The following is a 13,969-nucleotide window of genomic DNA, read 5'->3' on the forward strand; positions in this document are numbered from 1 at the left end:
AGATTAGGCTACAAGTCAGGTTGCGCGTTGATGGAAGTATAAGAACTATTAATATTTATCACTTTATTATTACCACACATCACAAATATAAACACAAATAAACAAAAACACAAATAAACAAAAACTATACTGTTTAAAAACAAGTCACCATGGAATTGAAATCGACTATTCTTATTTTTTTATGGAATGTTGCAGATTTTTTTTTATTAATGAGCAAGTACATCAAAAACCTTTAGTCTTTTACGTGATGTCCTTAAATAAAGGACAACAATTTTCTTTATATTTGCATCGTCATCCTCCAACATAGTGAAAATTTATAACCAAATATTTGACGTAGATTTTTCTTAGGCTATCCATCTTTCTCTTTCTTGCTTTTTTCTGTTATTTATTTTGTTTGTGATGGCATGAAAGCTCAAGTAGGCACTAAACCATTGTTCTTCCTCAAGTAACTTGTAAGTTTATGCTTCAACCACTAGAGGTCCAAAAGACGTTACCTCACTATGGACAAAATACAATTTGGTTTGTGCAAAACGTACTTACTGCCGATAAAGATGAAATGTAGCCTACTTATGATGCGTTGTTCAAAACTCGGTCTATGGAACACAAGGGTCAAAGAAAGACATCAAGAACATTTTTTTGTGTGTGCATACATGACATGACCCTGTAAATGTCCAATTAGGAGTGGTTTATTGCACAAAGTATTGTTTTTATCCGTCTGTAATAAAGAACACATATTAGGGTTGCAGCCAATATAATTTGCTTTACATATTGCGAAATCTCGAGATTTTCCCCACATGATGTCCATATGCTGTCCATTACAGCAAACATTAACAAAAAGACTGCAGAACTAGAAGAGCTTATGGTGCCATCTGCAGGAGAGACATTATATCACCGGTCCGTTTTCCTGTTGCCTAATGATAGATGAATTTTAATAATAAAAATGCCTAATGCACTCCAATACACTGTAATTGCTCACTATTATCAATAAGAATGACAAAATAAATAGACAACAATGGTGTGCATTCAAATCATTCAAGTTTAATTTGTCAAAAGTACAGAGGAATTTGGCCCCTATATTCAAAATGCCAATAAATACGGACAGAGGTAATGAAGCAGGCAGTCTTAAAGCAGACTGATACAGTCAGCAGGAGTCTCCCTGGGAGCAGTAATGTTCATTCGATGTCGCCTTCGAGTCACTTTCTCTCTTTTCTTAACGGATTGAAAAAGGGATGTCCGATGGCCTGCTCCAGGGTGATTCGTTTGGATGAATCATACTCCATCATCTTCTGCAGCAGGTCAAAAAGCAGCTCGTGGTCCGGGGTTTTAGAGGACATGTATTGCTGCGTACGGAGCAAAGATTCAACAACATTATTCTCATCTAGGCAACTCAAACAGCAGTATGTCTCAGTTACATACTGTTAAACATGCAGAGCAATCAACAGAAAACAACCATCAATGCAGTATTTCCATTCCAAAAACCTCTAACATTTTGTACTTGTGCATATAAATAGAACAAATTGATCAAATACAACTCTGATGCTATAGAAATTATACTAAATGGTTTACAGATTAAAAAAAAGGAGTCATTATTAGCATTGCAGCATAATATAGGGCTGTCCCGACTAAAGATCTTTCTAGTCGACTAGTTGTCGTTCATTTCAGCCATTAGCCGACTAATACGCAGACTTTCAGTTCATGCGACGCGCTGCAGTTCAGGGAGACTGAAGAAAGTGCATCCTGTTTGTTTTCTTTATTTTACAAATGCACAACGTTCTGTTGTTATTGTGAGTTTACACAATGAACAAACACGACAGATTATTTTCAGTTGTTTCCGCTGATATCAGGAAAAAAATGCAAGTGATCGTGCCGGCGCCTCCATGCCTATAATTTAGCTTCCACACAAACACTTGGATATGCACCTAATAATAGCACACATTTATCTAGGTTAACGTTAGAGTTATGTAAAGTTGCTACTATTTAAATGTTTCAAAAGATAAGCCAAGGTCGATGGATGATAGGCGAACGTTTGGATTTCCTGCCAGACATCCTGTAATTTCCACAAGGACCCGCCGTTAATGATCTGTCCCTCATGGACTGCGTGATTTCACCACTTCCTGTTGATTTTTTTTTTTTTCTATGACTATCCAACTAATAAAATTGATCAACTAAGCCTCATCTAGTCGACTATTATGGGGCAGTCCTAGCATAATATAATCAAGATTTTAGGATTTGAGAATTTAGTAGTGTTCAGTAGTCAATGTTCTTTACCTTTAGAGGTTTACAGTGTTTCCTCACGTATCTCCCTGCTGAGCTGTGCTCGTCCCAGTCCAGTTTGTCATGATGCACATAGCGCCGCTTCCTGACAATGAAGCGCAGTCAGAGTCAAAGAGAGATTGCATAAATCTCAAAATCACATGATAAACTTGCAACTAGAAACAAGCAACGTAAACTAGTCTCATGTTAAAATACTGCACCTAGTTTTCTGGAGTAGGTATGTAGGTATGGGGCCTAGAACCTTCTCCATCATGGCCAGATGCTCCTTACTGTCATGAGTCTGAAAAGAGCAAGTTTCTGTAAGTTCGCTGCATTTAAAATCATGCTACGTGGCATTTGGTAACGCTTGTATGCAAAATTTCATACTTGAAATAATGTTAATCCCAGATAGAACTCAATCAGGATGCAGCCCAAACTCCACACGTCACATGCCTGGTTCCAGCCCAGTTCTGCCAGAAGAGATCAACATTTAGCAATTTACAAAATCATGCACACATTTTTTTAAAGGTAAAGGCCTGGTTTCACAGACAAGGTTTAGATTAAGCCAGGATTAGGCCTTAGTTCAATTAGGACATTTAAATAGGTTTTCTAAACATGCCTTAGAAAAAAACATTACTTGTGTGCAACTTGAGACAAAACAATGACACTGACATATTACTTAAAACAGCTCAAACATGTATTTTAGTCTGGGGCTTAAGCCTTGTCTGTGAAACTGGTGGATAGAATAGTACAAATAGTTCACCCAAAATAACTTCCGGAGCTCTGTAGTGGCGGGTTGACACCAAAGAGGTGTGATGCTCATGGTCATAGGTGGCATTGCCAAAGTCCACCACTTTCACATCCAACCTCTTCAAGGTCCTCTCATCTCGCTTCTGTAACAATGAACATTACGGTCAGCATCCCCTCCTCACTATAAATCAACACTTATCTTCTAAACAGACATAACACTACTGTTCAAAAGTTCAGGGTTGTAAGAATTTGTAATGTTTTTGAAGAAGTCTCTTACTAAAACTGCATTTATTTGACCAACAATAAAACAGTAACTTAATTTATATGTTAAATTCTATATATGTTAATACATAGAAATTGTATTTTAAATTTATTCCTGTAATGGCAAAGCTCAAAGTTTCAGCATCAATACTCACATGATCCTTCAGAAATCATTCTAATATGCTGATAGATACTCATTTCTTACTATTATCAATATTGAAAACAGTTGTGCTGCTTAATATTCTTGAGAAAACGTGATACATTTTTTTCAAGATTCTTTAATATATATAAACTTCAAAAGACCAGCATTTAATTGAAATAGAAATCTTTTGTAACATTATAAATGCATTTACTTCCACTGTTCATCAATTTAATACATCCTTGCTGAATCAGTAAAAGTATTAATTTCTTTCAAAACCATATACAAATCTTACTGACCCCAAACTTTTATCATGTACTTTTACTCACCATCTTGAAGTTATAGTTAATGTCATAGTTGGAGTCCACAAAGAGAATGTTTTCAGGCTTAAGGTCAGTGTGCGTCAACTTATTTCGATGCAGAACTGATGGAAACAAGGTGTATAATAAAGTGATTTATCACTATTATGAAACAGATTTAGTGATTTTCTATGAAATGGTGCTTAACAAGGATCTGTATCAGTGATGCATACATATATACTCACAGTGCACGGCTCTGAAGATCTGATCTGCCATGAGTCTGATCTGGTTCAGTGAGAAGGGCATGAACCCATTCTCCTTCAGGAAGTCGTATGTGCTCAGTCCCAGCAGCTCAAACACTATGCAGATGTGGCCGTGATGATCGAACCAGTCTAGCATCCGGACACATGCACTGCAAAGAAATAGAGGTAAGTTATTACACTGCTCCATCCGAAAACTTCTGTCAATTTTACAAAGTATTTCTACCCTGGAGTCAAATACTCACAATCTTTTTTCGCCATCAAGCGAATTTATCCGCTCAAGCACATCAACTTCTGACATGGCTGCCTCACGGTAACGCTCAATATTTTTGATGATCTTCAAAGCCACTCGTGCACTACCTCTGCAAACAAAAGAAACAAGGTATGCTTACATGCATTTTTGTTAATGCGAATCACTCAAATCTGATTTCAGATTCTGAAAGTTCTCTTTATATGAAGCCTATACTTTGCATTTATGTTTACATGTGCATTTATGCATTTCCGCACATGCACAGATCCCAAGCCACTACATTCAGAGCTGGAGAAAGCCACCGTGAGTATAATTAACATTTTTGTCTCGATGACATACCTAAAAGGAAAGCTGATTAATATATCAGACGTTAATCAATAAAGCAGGCTTTGACGATGCTGCAACCATATCTTTGCATAAATGAAACGGTTATTTCTTTATGCCTTTTTGAACTCTTTTCGTATGTTGTGCAGTTTGCAAATGCATGTATTTTTGTTCACATGGTTCGAAATGTGCCATTGCTTTTCTATGTAAAAGCGCTATACGATTGTCTAACCAATTGTGCGCAATCTCTAGGCCTGCGTCTCATGTTTTTAACCGCAAACACACGTCCTCTGTGAATGACTCCTACTCTGTTTTGCCGCAGCAATAGTTTGACAGGTCTTGCAAATTACCTGGCTCTGTGATAGATCATCTCTCCTGTATTCAAAATATTCCATGAATGTTGAAGTCCTTATCCTGTCCTCAATTCACCTTCCCTGTTTCTGTACTTTCCTCCATGTCGTAACGGTAAACTTGCTCTGTTCTGTTCTCATGCTAGATTTATTTTGGGTTCACATGTTACGTTTTTAGGCTTTTTTTTTTTTGGCTGTCCGAGACCATTTTTGAGAATGCTAAAAGATTCAAAGAAAAAGCCATGATCAAAATTAATGCTAGAGATTGTTTTTGTTTGCAAGTCACCATTTCTATCCCACATGCATGCTCACGTCACTGACCATGTCACAGATTTATGATGTAAAACTCGACGAGTCTTCTTGCGTGCATCTGTTTTTAATGCGTCTTGACTGCCATAAAGTCTGACATTAAATGACAACTGAGATCCTACAGTACATGGCTGGACATTAACGCTGGTCAGGGACAAGTTGATTTTTTTGAAGATTTTTTAAGTGAAAGAATTTTACGGACAAGTAGCCTGATCAAAATGTCAGTAAAAAAAACAAAAAACTAGGCAATCACAAAAAGCGCAAGAAGTATTCTGATTTTCACATTTAGTCTAAGTGGCGATTGATGGTAGATAATAATACATAAATGTATAATGTACTGACAGTAACAAGGTTGCGCTGTTGAGGCTCACGCAGCCTCGAGAAGAAATCGAAACAAATGAGTACAGCACACACAAAGAAACTCATTTAACATACTGCCTTTTTTATATTATAGCATATGACACAGTTAAGCAACATAACATGACCAAGAGTGCAGTTTTCCTGAATACCATCACGATTGAAACGTGACACAGATAACAGTTCAATTAAAAAGTAGTTAATATTAATGTCACTTAAATTTTAGACAGCAGAACTATAGCAGAAACTATGAAGCAAATATTTAGTAAATGTTCAGTCTCCTCCACTGGCTGGTTTGTAAGATGTAAATAAACACGTTTTACTTTTTACAAATGTGCATATGTAAACAGATATTATTATAAAAAGACTCAAGTAAACATACACATTCAAGGAATTTTTTTATATATATTTAAGCATTTACATACTTGCCAAATTATTTTGGTGCATGTAAACATAGCAAATGTTAAAAGAAAAAAATATGTATGACAAAGAAGTCACAGAATCTGGCTTACTTTGAGTGATCGAGGCACTGCACCACTTTTCCAAAGGCTCCTTCGCCCAGAGTTCCTACAATCTCATCTATAAACAGGGTAAAGAAGCAATCATAAGTAAGGCTTTGTGACTGGATGATGCAACATACAAAAGCATAGATTTTACATTACTAACAGGTACTTAAACGGATAGTTCACACAAAAATGAAAATTCTATCATTAATTAGCCTGTTGTCATTCCAAACACGTAAGACTTTCATTTATCTTCAGAACACATATGAAGTCTCTTCAGAAAATTTGGACTAAACCACTCAATTCATAGGGATTCGTTTTGCGATCACTTTATGAACTTTTTGAGGTGTCAAAGTTGCAGTTGCGTAGCTGTCAACAGAGGGACAAAAAGCTCTCAGATTTCATCAAAGATCTTCATTTGCGTTCCGAAGATGAACGAAAGTCTTACAAGTTTAGAACAACATGAGGGTGAGTAATTAATGACAGAATTTTCATTTTTGGGTGAACTATCCCTTAAACAAGCTCATTAAATCATATTCATTGAGTAGCCTATAAAATTCTGTGCCAAATTAAAGTTTCACACATGAAAGTTAAATTCTAAGTGGTTAATATTAGAAGTCTTCAAAGGTCCCCTTATAACCCCCAAGTGTAGGCTGAATTGTCCCACTAATAGACACAGAACAGACAGTTATATAGAGAAAGGTTTGTGTTCTATACATCTTGCTCTTAGCATGTCTCCATTGTGATAGACCAGGTGACCCTCCTCATCATCCTCAATACTCTTGGTTCTTTTCCTGCGATGACTTCTCTGGGGTACATCATCACCACCATCAAACACCAGTCAGAATCAGGCCCGTACGCATCATTCATTCATTCAGCGAGGGGGGGTTGGATGAAGGGGAGGGAGTGATTCGGACCCCCACGCCAGGCCACGGCGGCAGCAGCAAATTCAAATTCATCGCCAAGCAACGGCACAGGGCCACCATAGTGTGTGTTACAGAAGAAAGACATGGCAACACATTTTCAGACAAGAAACAACTTTCTTTGAAGTGCAGCTAATTCTGTTCATGACCCTCAACCAATCAACAAATAGCCATTTCTGCAACCAATGAGTGTAGATCAAGTGAAAATCAACTGATTCCTTGACCACCTAATACTGCAAGTATACAGCGGATGGTTACTACGGTAAATCTGGATTTTAGAAACATTAACAAATGCATCAGCTAAGTAAAAATAATGACAAATGGTTTACCGAGTTTGAGGAGGGACTGGGGTGGCGTGAACGTTGGTGCTCTCTGCTGCTGCGTCGACTGCGCCCGCTGCGTGCGGACGACTGGCTGTAATGCTTGCCGTCTTTCTCCCTCTCCGTCTCGCTGACCGGGTCTACCTGACCCTTATAATCGCCATGCTCCGGAGTGGCCTCTCTGGCCCTGCGCTCTCGGCACTCCAGCCTCTTGGAGCTAATGTGACACCTAACAAAAACAAGCATCAGTGAGGAAGATGACACAGCTCTACATCGAATGACAATGAGATTTTGACAGCTAAATTTATAAGTGGCTTTCACTTTGCTGCAATTTATCAACCCTTTCAGCAGGGAGTAAGGAATGCTGAATCGTGATCTGCTGGGTGCTGAAAGCATCAAGTGTCTTCTCGAAAGAGTGGAGTTCAAGAACAAGCTATACTTAGAAAGAGCCACAGAAACTAACTCCGAGAGAGCAGTTATGAGTGAAAGCGATGCTTTAACCTGTCAATGTCGAAGCAGTAAATCTGATCGGATGCCTGAGTGTTGCTGTGTTTGATTTAAACAACTTATGGTCCAAGTCACAGCTGTCAGCCTGTAGCATAGTAGAGTAGCAGAACGTTCTGTGACAACTTGAAGCCTTCCTGACCAGTGAAATTTTAGGGTGTTACTTCACCCAAAAATGAGAATTCTGTGTTTTGATGAATATCCTTTCGATGCTTTATATGATGAACAGATCGAATTTAGGCTTTTATTCACATCTAAACATTCATCGACTCACACATCAGTTGTGGTAAATGGAAGCTCATCTTGATATGCAAGAACCAATGAGGTTTATTCTTGTGTTACACAGCACGTTTGAGCTTCCGCAAGAACCAATAAGGTTTGTTCTTGCGCAGCAAGCAGGTTCGGTTGAGCTGTTTATGTTCGCTGATCAATGTTTAAATGTGATAAAGCCCAAATTCAATCTGCTCACCGTATAAATCTATCGAGTCTCTTCAGAAAATTTGGACTAAACCGCTCAATTCATATGGATTCGTTTTGCGATCTCTTTATGAACTTTATGAAGCATCAAATTGGTAGTTGCGTAGCTGTCTATTCATAACATCCTTTTTTAAAGAATATCATCAAGTCTGCATATTTTCTGCATTAGAAAAATAAGTGCAGATTTAAGGCCCGTTCACAACAAGGACGATGATTATAATGCTAACGATAACTATAAATTGAGCAATTATTCTAATTCTTTGAGGATAAATGCATCTACACTCCACAGCTAGAAAAATAACGACAGGAAAAATAAGTCTGGAATAGCTTTCGGAACTATTTTTTCCCCACCTGATGAGTGATAAAAACATTGACGGCCAAATTAGAATCTAGCTCGAGCTTTTAAAGTCGGGATGAAACGAAAGTAGCGACAAACACTTTCTTCCGTATTTAATAATTACGTATTTGAAAGGGCTTACCAAACAAAAGATAGATAGATAGAGAGAGAGAGAGAGAGAGAGAGAGAGAGAGAGAGAGAGAGAGAGAGAGAGAGAGAGAGAGAGAGAGAGAGAGAGAGAGAGAGAGAGAGAGAGAGAGAGAGAGAGAGAGAGAGAGAGAGAGAGAGAGAGAGAGAGAGAGAGAGAGAGAGAGAGAGAGATAGATAGATAGATAGATAGATAGATAGATAGATAGATAGATAGATAGATAGATAGATAGATAGATGGCAGGCACTTGGTTCAATGCATTGGTTGTTGACTGGACTTTACCACAGATGAACGCAAAATTGCAGGGGCATGATTTAAGTGGACTAAATGATTAGAGAAGTCCAAGATACGTCACCAGAGGAGTCATTTTCACTAGAAGATCCAGGTATGACATTTTGACCCAATTAAACAAACACATTCATTCACAGTAAGATAGCCTATATAACATGCATTTAACATTTAATGTATTTAACATTTAATGTATTTCATGCCAACTTTAAAGTGTTGGACGACATAACACAGAGAAATTTACAGAATGCGTCACTGGTGTAGTGCTAATATAGTTATCATTCTTGGAGTTAACAAGCCTTTACAAGCTCTCAGTTTGCACTTCAAATTGCCTGGGTGGGACAAAAGAAAGCTAATGAAATGGCTTTTAACATCCTACCGTATAAAAACATCCACACAAAAACTTTCTGGGTAGGGGTGGGCGATCTGACGATTTTATATTGTGAATGATCTTGAAGACATCCACGATCTACTTTAAGTGAATCGTAGAGATTGTGATCTTTTATTTCCTCGTAATAATGTTAAAATACAGCAATGACTGCCTACTAGATGGCTGTGCTGACTGGCCAAATTATCGTGTGTCTCTATCATGTGTCTTTAAGGTGTGTTGACGCATTTGAAAACAATTCAACAGCAGTAATGCTGTGCAATGAATCAAATTTTAGTTCAGGTTTCAATTTTGGCTTCCAACGATATGAAAATGTGATAATCAAGATAAAATGATCATTCGCATGCAGTTTCTTCCCTTTAAAGGGTTGTGCTTTCACCTCTCCTTAAAAGCCTAACCTTAAATTCTAAATCAGTCTGTAGTAGACATGAAAGAGTTAATGTTTTATGATTGTCACATGATCATGGTGGGGGGTCACGGGATTACGTAGGAATGTGAATATTAGTCACCTGTTCACTGATTGAGATAGGGAGAGGGGGTGAGCAGGGACGACGTATTCTTTGTTGACCACTAAACTTTGTACCATCAAGAAACATCAGTCTGTGCAATAAAGAAAAGCTAGTAAAATTTCTTTCTTCACCCGATGTTTTATTTGTGCGTCACAAGTGCATAAAGTCCTTGTCTTAGTCCCTCAGCGGTTTTATCATTGGATTGAGTAGCCGCTCAAATCATGTAACGTGACTGTCGTAAAATGCAGTCTACTGCAGGACATGCTTTATTTTAAAGAGTTATTAAAAGCACATTAAACTGTGAAAGAGACCGATCCCCACGTGCTTTGTGCGCGCTGCGAGACGGAGCAGAACACGGTAGGGCAAAGTATAATTGAGGTAGGTGCGCGCAATGGTCAAATATATGCAAAAATATATCAAAATACATTTACATTATCTACAGTATTTATATAAAGACAGTCAGTTATGTCTTCAGTGAATAAACAGTTGGAAGAGAAATCGGATGCGTGTCATATTAGATCCATGCATTCGGTCTTAAAGTAAACACCTTCTGCTGTCGGTGTCATTAACGTCAAAAGAAAAAAGACAATCACTCACTGCTCTTGACTGAATAACTTTAGTAGTTTTAATAAGAATCATGCATTTTTAATTCATACAGGGAAGACTATGCAGTGTTTTAAAGTTCAAAAGAGGACCATTTTGCCAACTGATTGTTTAATGCAATACTGTGTTTTAAATCGTGCAAATAGTTAAGTCCAGTCTGGATATTCTCGAAATTGGGAAAATCGCGATTTAGATCGTGATATGAAATTTTGGGAAGATCACCCTCCCATATTTCTGGGTTATTGTAGTTGTTTTGACTTGGTAAAAGTTGAGCTGAACCGAATATTACATCACTTTTTAGTTACAAGCAATGAAACATCAATTAGCTTTAGTGGCAGCACTATGGACATACACTGAAACCTTCATAATCTCACAACATAAATTTTGTAACAAGTCCCACTTGCAGTCTTAATGACAGAAGGATTTTACATCATCAGGATTCTCTGAATTGCGAGCACAGATCAGGAGCCTCTGACAGGCCCGATTACAGCACTTGTCACCCTGACAGTTTGTCTTTGAGTACAAGAACACTACACTACATCTTGTAAGGCACTGCAAACATGCAGGATAAGACAACAAATAATCTATCAAATAAAGTCCATTTGTCCAACTGAAAGAAAATGAAAATGCACAGTGTAATTCTATTCATATCTTTACAGTGAATGAGTCAGTCTTACCTCTCGTATGTTTTATAGTGATGTGTTCGCCCGGGCTGCCGGTCTCGTTCCCCACTGGGCGAGCTGCGCTTCGGTCTCTTGTGCACCTCCACCCTCTCCTCCCAGCTGTACTCCGCGATCCAGCCATCCGGAGACCGCATCCGCTTAGATCGCCGCATCTCAACACACCAGAATAGAAAAAAAAGGGCCAAGTCATAAAAATAATGACGGGGGAAACACTATCCCAGGACATTCCCTACACCCCGCTGGGTTGTAAAATTCAAGACAGCCGAGGTGATGCCAGCAGCTCTCCGCTCCAGATCGAGTTATTGAATTTCATGTTGCCGCGTTGTTGCAGTTGTTTTGACTTGTTAAAAATTGAGCCGAGCAGTTTACCATGCAGTAAATCCGGATATTACATAACTTATTTACAAGAGATTAAACATCGATTAGGTTTAGTTACTCTAAATTAAGCTTCAACACTTACCCAGGCACACTGAACGCAGAATGTCCCGCAGTAAATGCAGAAATACAGTCATTTGGTCACGACGTCTATCAAACGGTTGTTTGTTTACAGTCGCAGTCTAACTTTCATTTTCTGGTTGCCTGGTCACAAAGAGCTAACGTTAATCTCACTCGTGCTTTAGCCGCCACCGCCCTTCTGCCTCTAATATAAACAAACCTACTCACGAGACAATGCCAGGCGACTGTGCACTAACTGGATTATGTAATTATTCAAGTTAGTGACCAGAACGCAGAAATATCTAATTTTTCATCAAAAACAAGACTTCAAGTCTGAGTGTTTTTCTTGGGTGGCTAGCCAGTTAACGTTAGCATCCATGCAGAGGCAAGGCACTTAACGTTACACTAGTCACCACCGCAGCCTCGAGGTAATTAATTAACTTGTAAAAGACAGTCTTATATTACATATTTGAACTTAAATGCACTCACCTTTCACCTGTTATTTTCAAATCGTGAAATAAGACACTTTGCTTTCCAGACTGAACTCCGTAGCCGTTTATGATATGACTTCCGCTTTACATTCAAGAACCGCTTCCGGTGGCGAGGATTTCTGGGTAAACACTCAACAAAGCACAAGTCTTCTTGAGTGAATTTGGTACTAGAATTGAAAGATTTTCCTGCCACAGACTAAAATGCATGTTTTGAGTTGTCTTAACTGAAAGCAACTTGCTCTGACATATCTTAAAATATGTCACTGCCATTGTTTTGTCTCAAGATGCACAACAGTAGTGTTTTTTTTTCTAAGGCACGTTTAAGAAAGCTACTTAAATGCCTTAATTGATCTAAGGCCTAACCCTGGCTTAATCTAAGCCCTGTCTATGAAACCAGGCCTTTCTTTATTCTTGTCGGAGAAGTTGTCTCAAAAAAATAAATCAAAGTTTAAAGATGATTATGAAACTGTTAGCCTATATAAAACAATCCCGGAGCAGAGTAGCCTGTCGCCTCCTCTGCAAACTCTTCTACATCTTTAAATTTATACACAAAACAAGATTGATGAATACAACTTTTTATTCTAATTATTATTATTGATACATCTTAATACTTATTCTGTATTCACCAGTGAAATTACATATTCATTATGTATAATCAGTTAAATGTTTTATAATTATATTGTTACTCTTCACTTGACAGAAACACTAATGAACAATATTGTAAATAGTCATATGAATGACAAAGTCAAGGTTTTCCAATTTCAGGATTCTGGATTTCAGTATTCTGTAGACCTCTAGGGGTCCATGAAGGAACTGCAGTGGGTCTGATGAGAAGATATTCCAAGTAGGCAAAAAAAAAAAGATTTTGCTTCAAAAATTGTACTGACATTTCCAAATATAAAACAAATCATCTTGTATTCGACACATAATGTTATTTAATGTATATAATTGAAGTGTTAAATTTACCTTTTTGTAGTGTGTCCCTGGGATGACTGAGAGTCTGGGTCTTTTAACTATCCCTTTAATTGTGAAGTTCCACCTTTCCTGTTCACAGTCACCTTGACTGAACAATAAAAAAAGAACAAACACTTTCCACTGTCATAAACAATTCTCCCCCTCAAATATATAGTTGACATTTTACTGCAGTATTTACTTATTTACAGTATTTACAGTAATACTTAACCGCCTGACTTTTAACCTCCAGTTGCTCCAGATGAATCGTCTCTGATTGTATGGCAGGGTAAGATGCCTCATTTTTTTCCCTCATGATTAAGTCACAAAATCTTAATTAGTAATTTCATCTGAATATCAACATTTGTGTCTCTGGAAAATATTGATCTGTGACATTGTATTATGTTGAATTATGTATCAAAGGTTGTTGTGTCTATTTGCTAATCAGGGATTTATGGATCCAAATGATTGTTTTTAGGCTAAGTAAGTAAAATCATTCAAATCAAATTCATAGTGTTACTATTATGAAATATCCTCATTTAAGATGTTGGCAATTAAATATGTATTCATATAAGCTAAGATATATATAAATCTCAGAATATCACTTACTGGGTTTCTATTTTCTGGATATCTGTTTTCAGTGTTTTATTATTCAGTTATTTATTATTTTATTATTCAGTAGTTGATTTAGTATTTTAATGATACTTTAAAAATTATATTTCTTATGTAAAATATATATATATATACACTCACCTAAAGGATTATTAGGAACACCTGTTCAATTTCTCATTAATGCAATGATCTAATCAACCAATCACATGGCAGTTGCTTCAATGCATTTAGGGGTGTGGTCCTGG

General features: G+C 37.5%; 1 protein-coding gene across 3 annotated transcripts; it reads right to left on the reverse strand.

The window, feature by feature from the left end:
• Window positions 1–671: 671 nt before the first annotated feature.
• On the reverse strand, window positions 672–12,266 carry clk4b (CDC-like kinase 4b). 3 transcript variants are annotated; one of them, XM_079846700.1, is made up of 13 exons: window positions 12,160–12,253; window positions 11,230–11,387; window positions 7,308–7,527; window positions 6,773–6,863; window positions 6,065–6,131; window positions 4,208–4,324; window positions 3,948–4,114; window positions 3,733–3,827; window positions 3,017–3,146; window positions 2,641–2,723; window positions 2,475–2,554; window positions 2,269–2,359; window positions 672–1,340 (listed from the first exon to the last, which is right to left on the reverse strand). In XM_079846700.1, exons 2-13 carry the CDS (start codon window positions 11,385–11,387, stop codon window positions 1,194–1,196), a joined length of 1,446 nt encoding a protein of 481 aa, XP_079702826.1. In that variant the 5' UTR covers window positions 12,160–12,253; the 3' UTR covers window positions 672–1,193. The 3 variants fall into 3 exon arrangements, with proteins under 3 accessions (XP_079702826.1, XP_079702827.1, XP_079702828.1); XM_079846701.1 differs by lacking the exon at window positions 12,160–12,253 and adding an exon at window positions 11,696–11,808; XM_079846702.1 differs by lacking the exon at window positions 6,773–6,863 and having other exon boundaries at window positions 1,020–1,340; window positions 12,160–12,266.
• Window positions 12,267–13,969: the final 1,703 nt, after the last annotated feature.

This window comes from Squalius cephalus (assembly GCF_949319135.1).
Source record: "Squalius cephalus genome assembly, chromosome: 17".
Lineage (NCBI taxonomy): Eukaryota > Metazoa > Chordata > Actinopteri > Cypriniformes > Leuciscidae > Squalius > Squalius cephalus.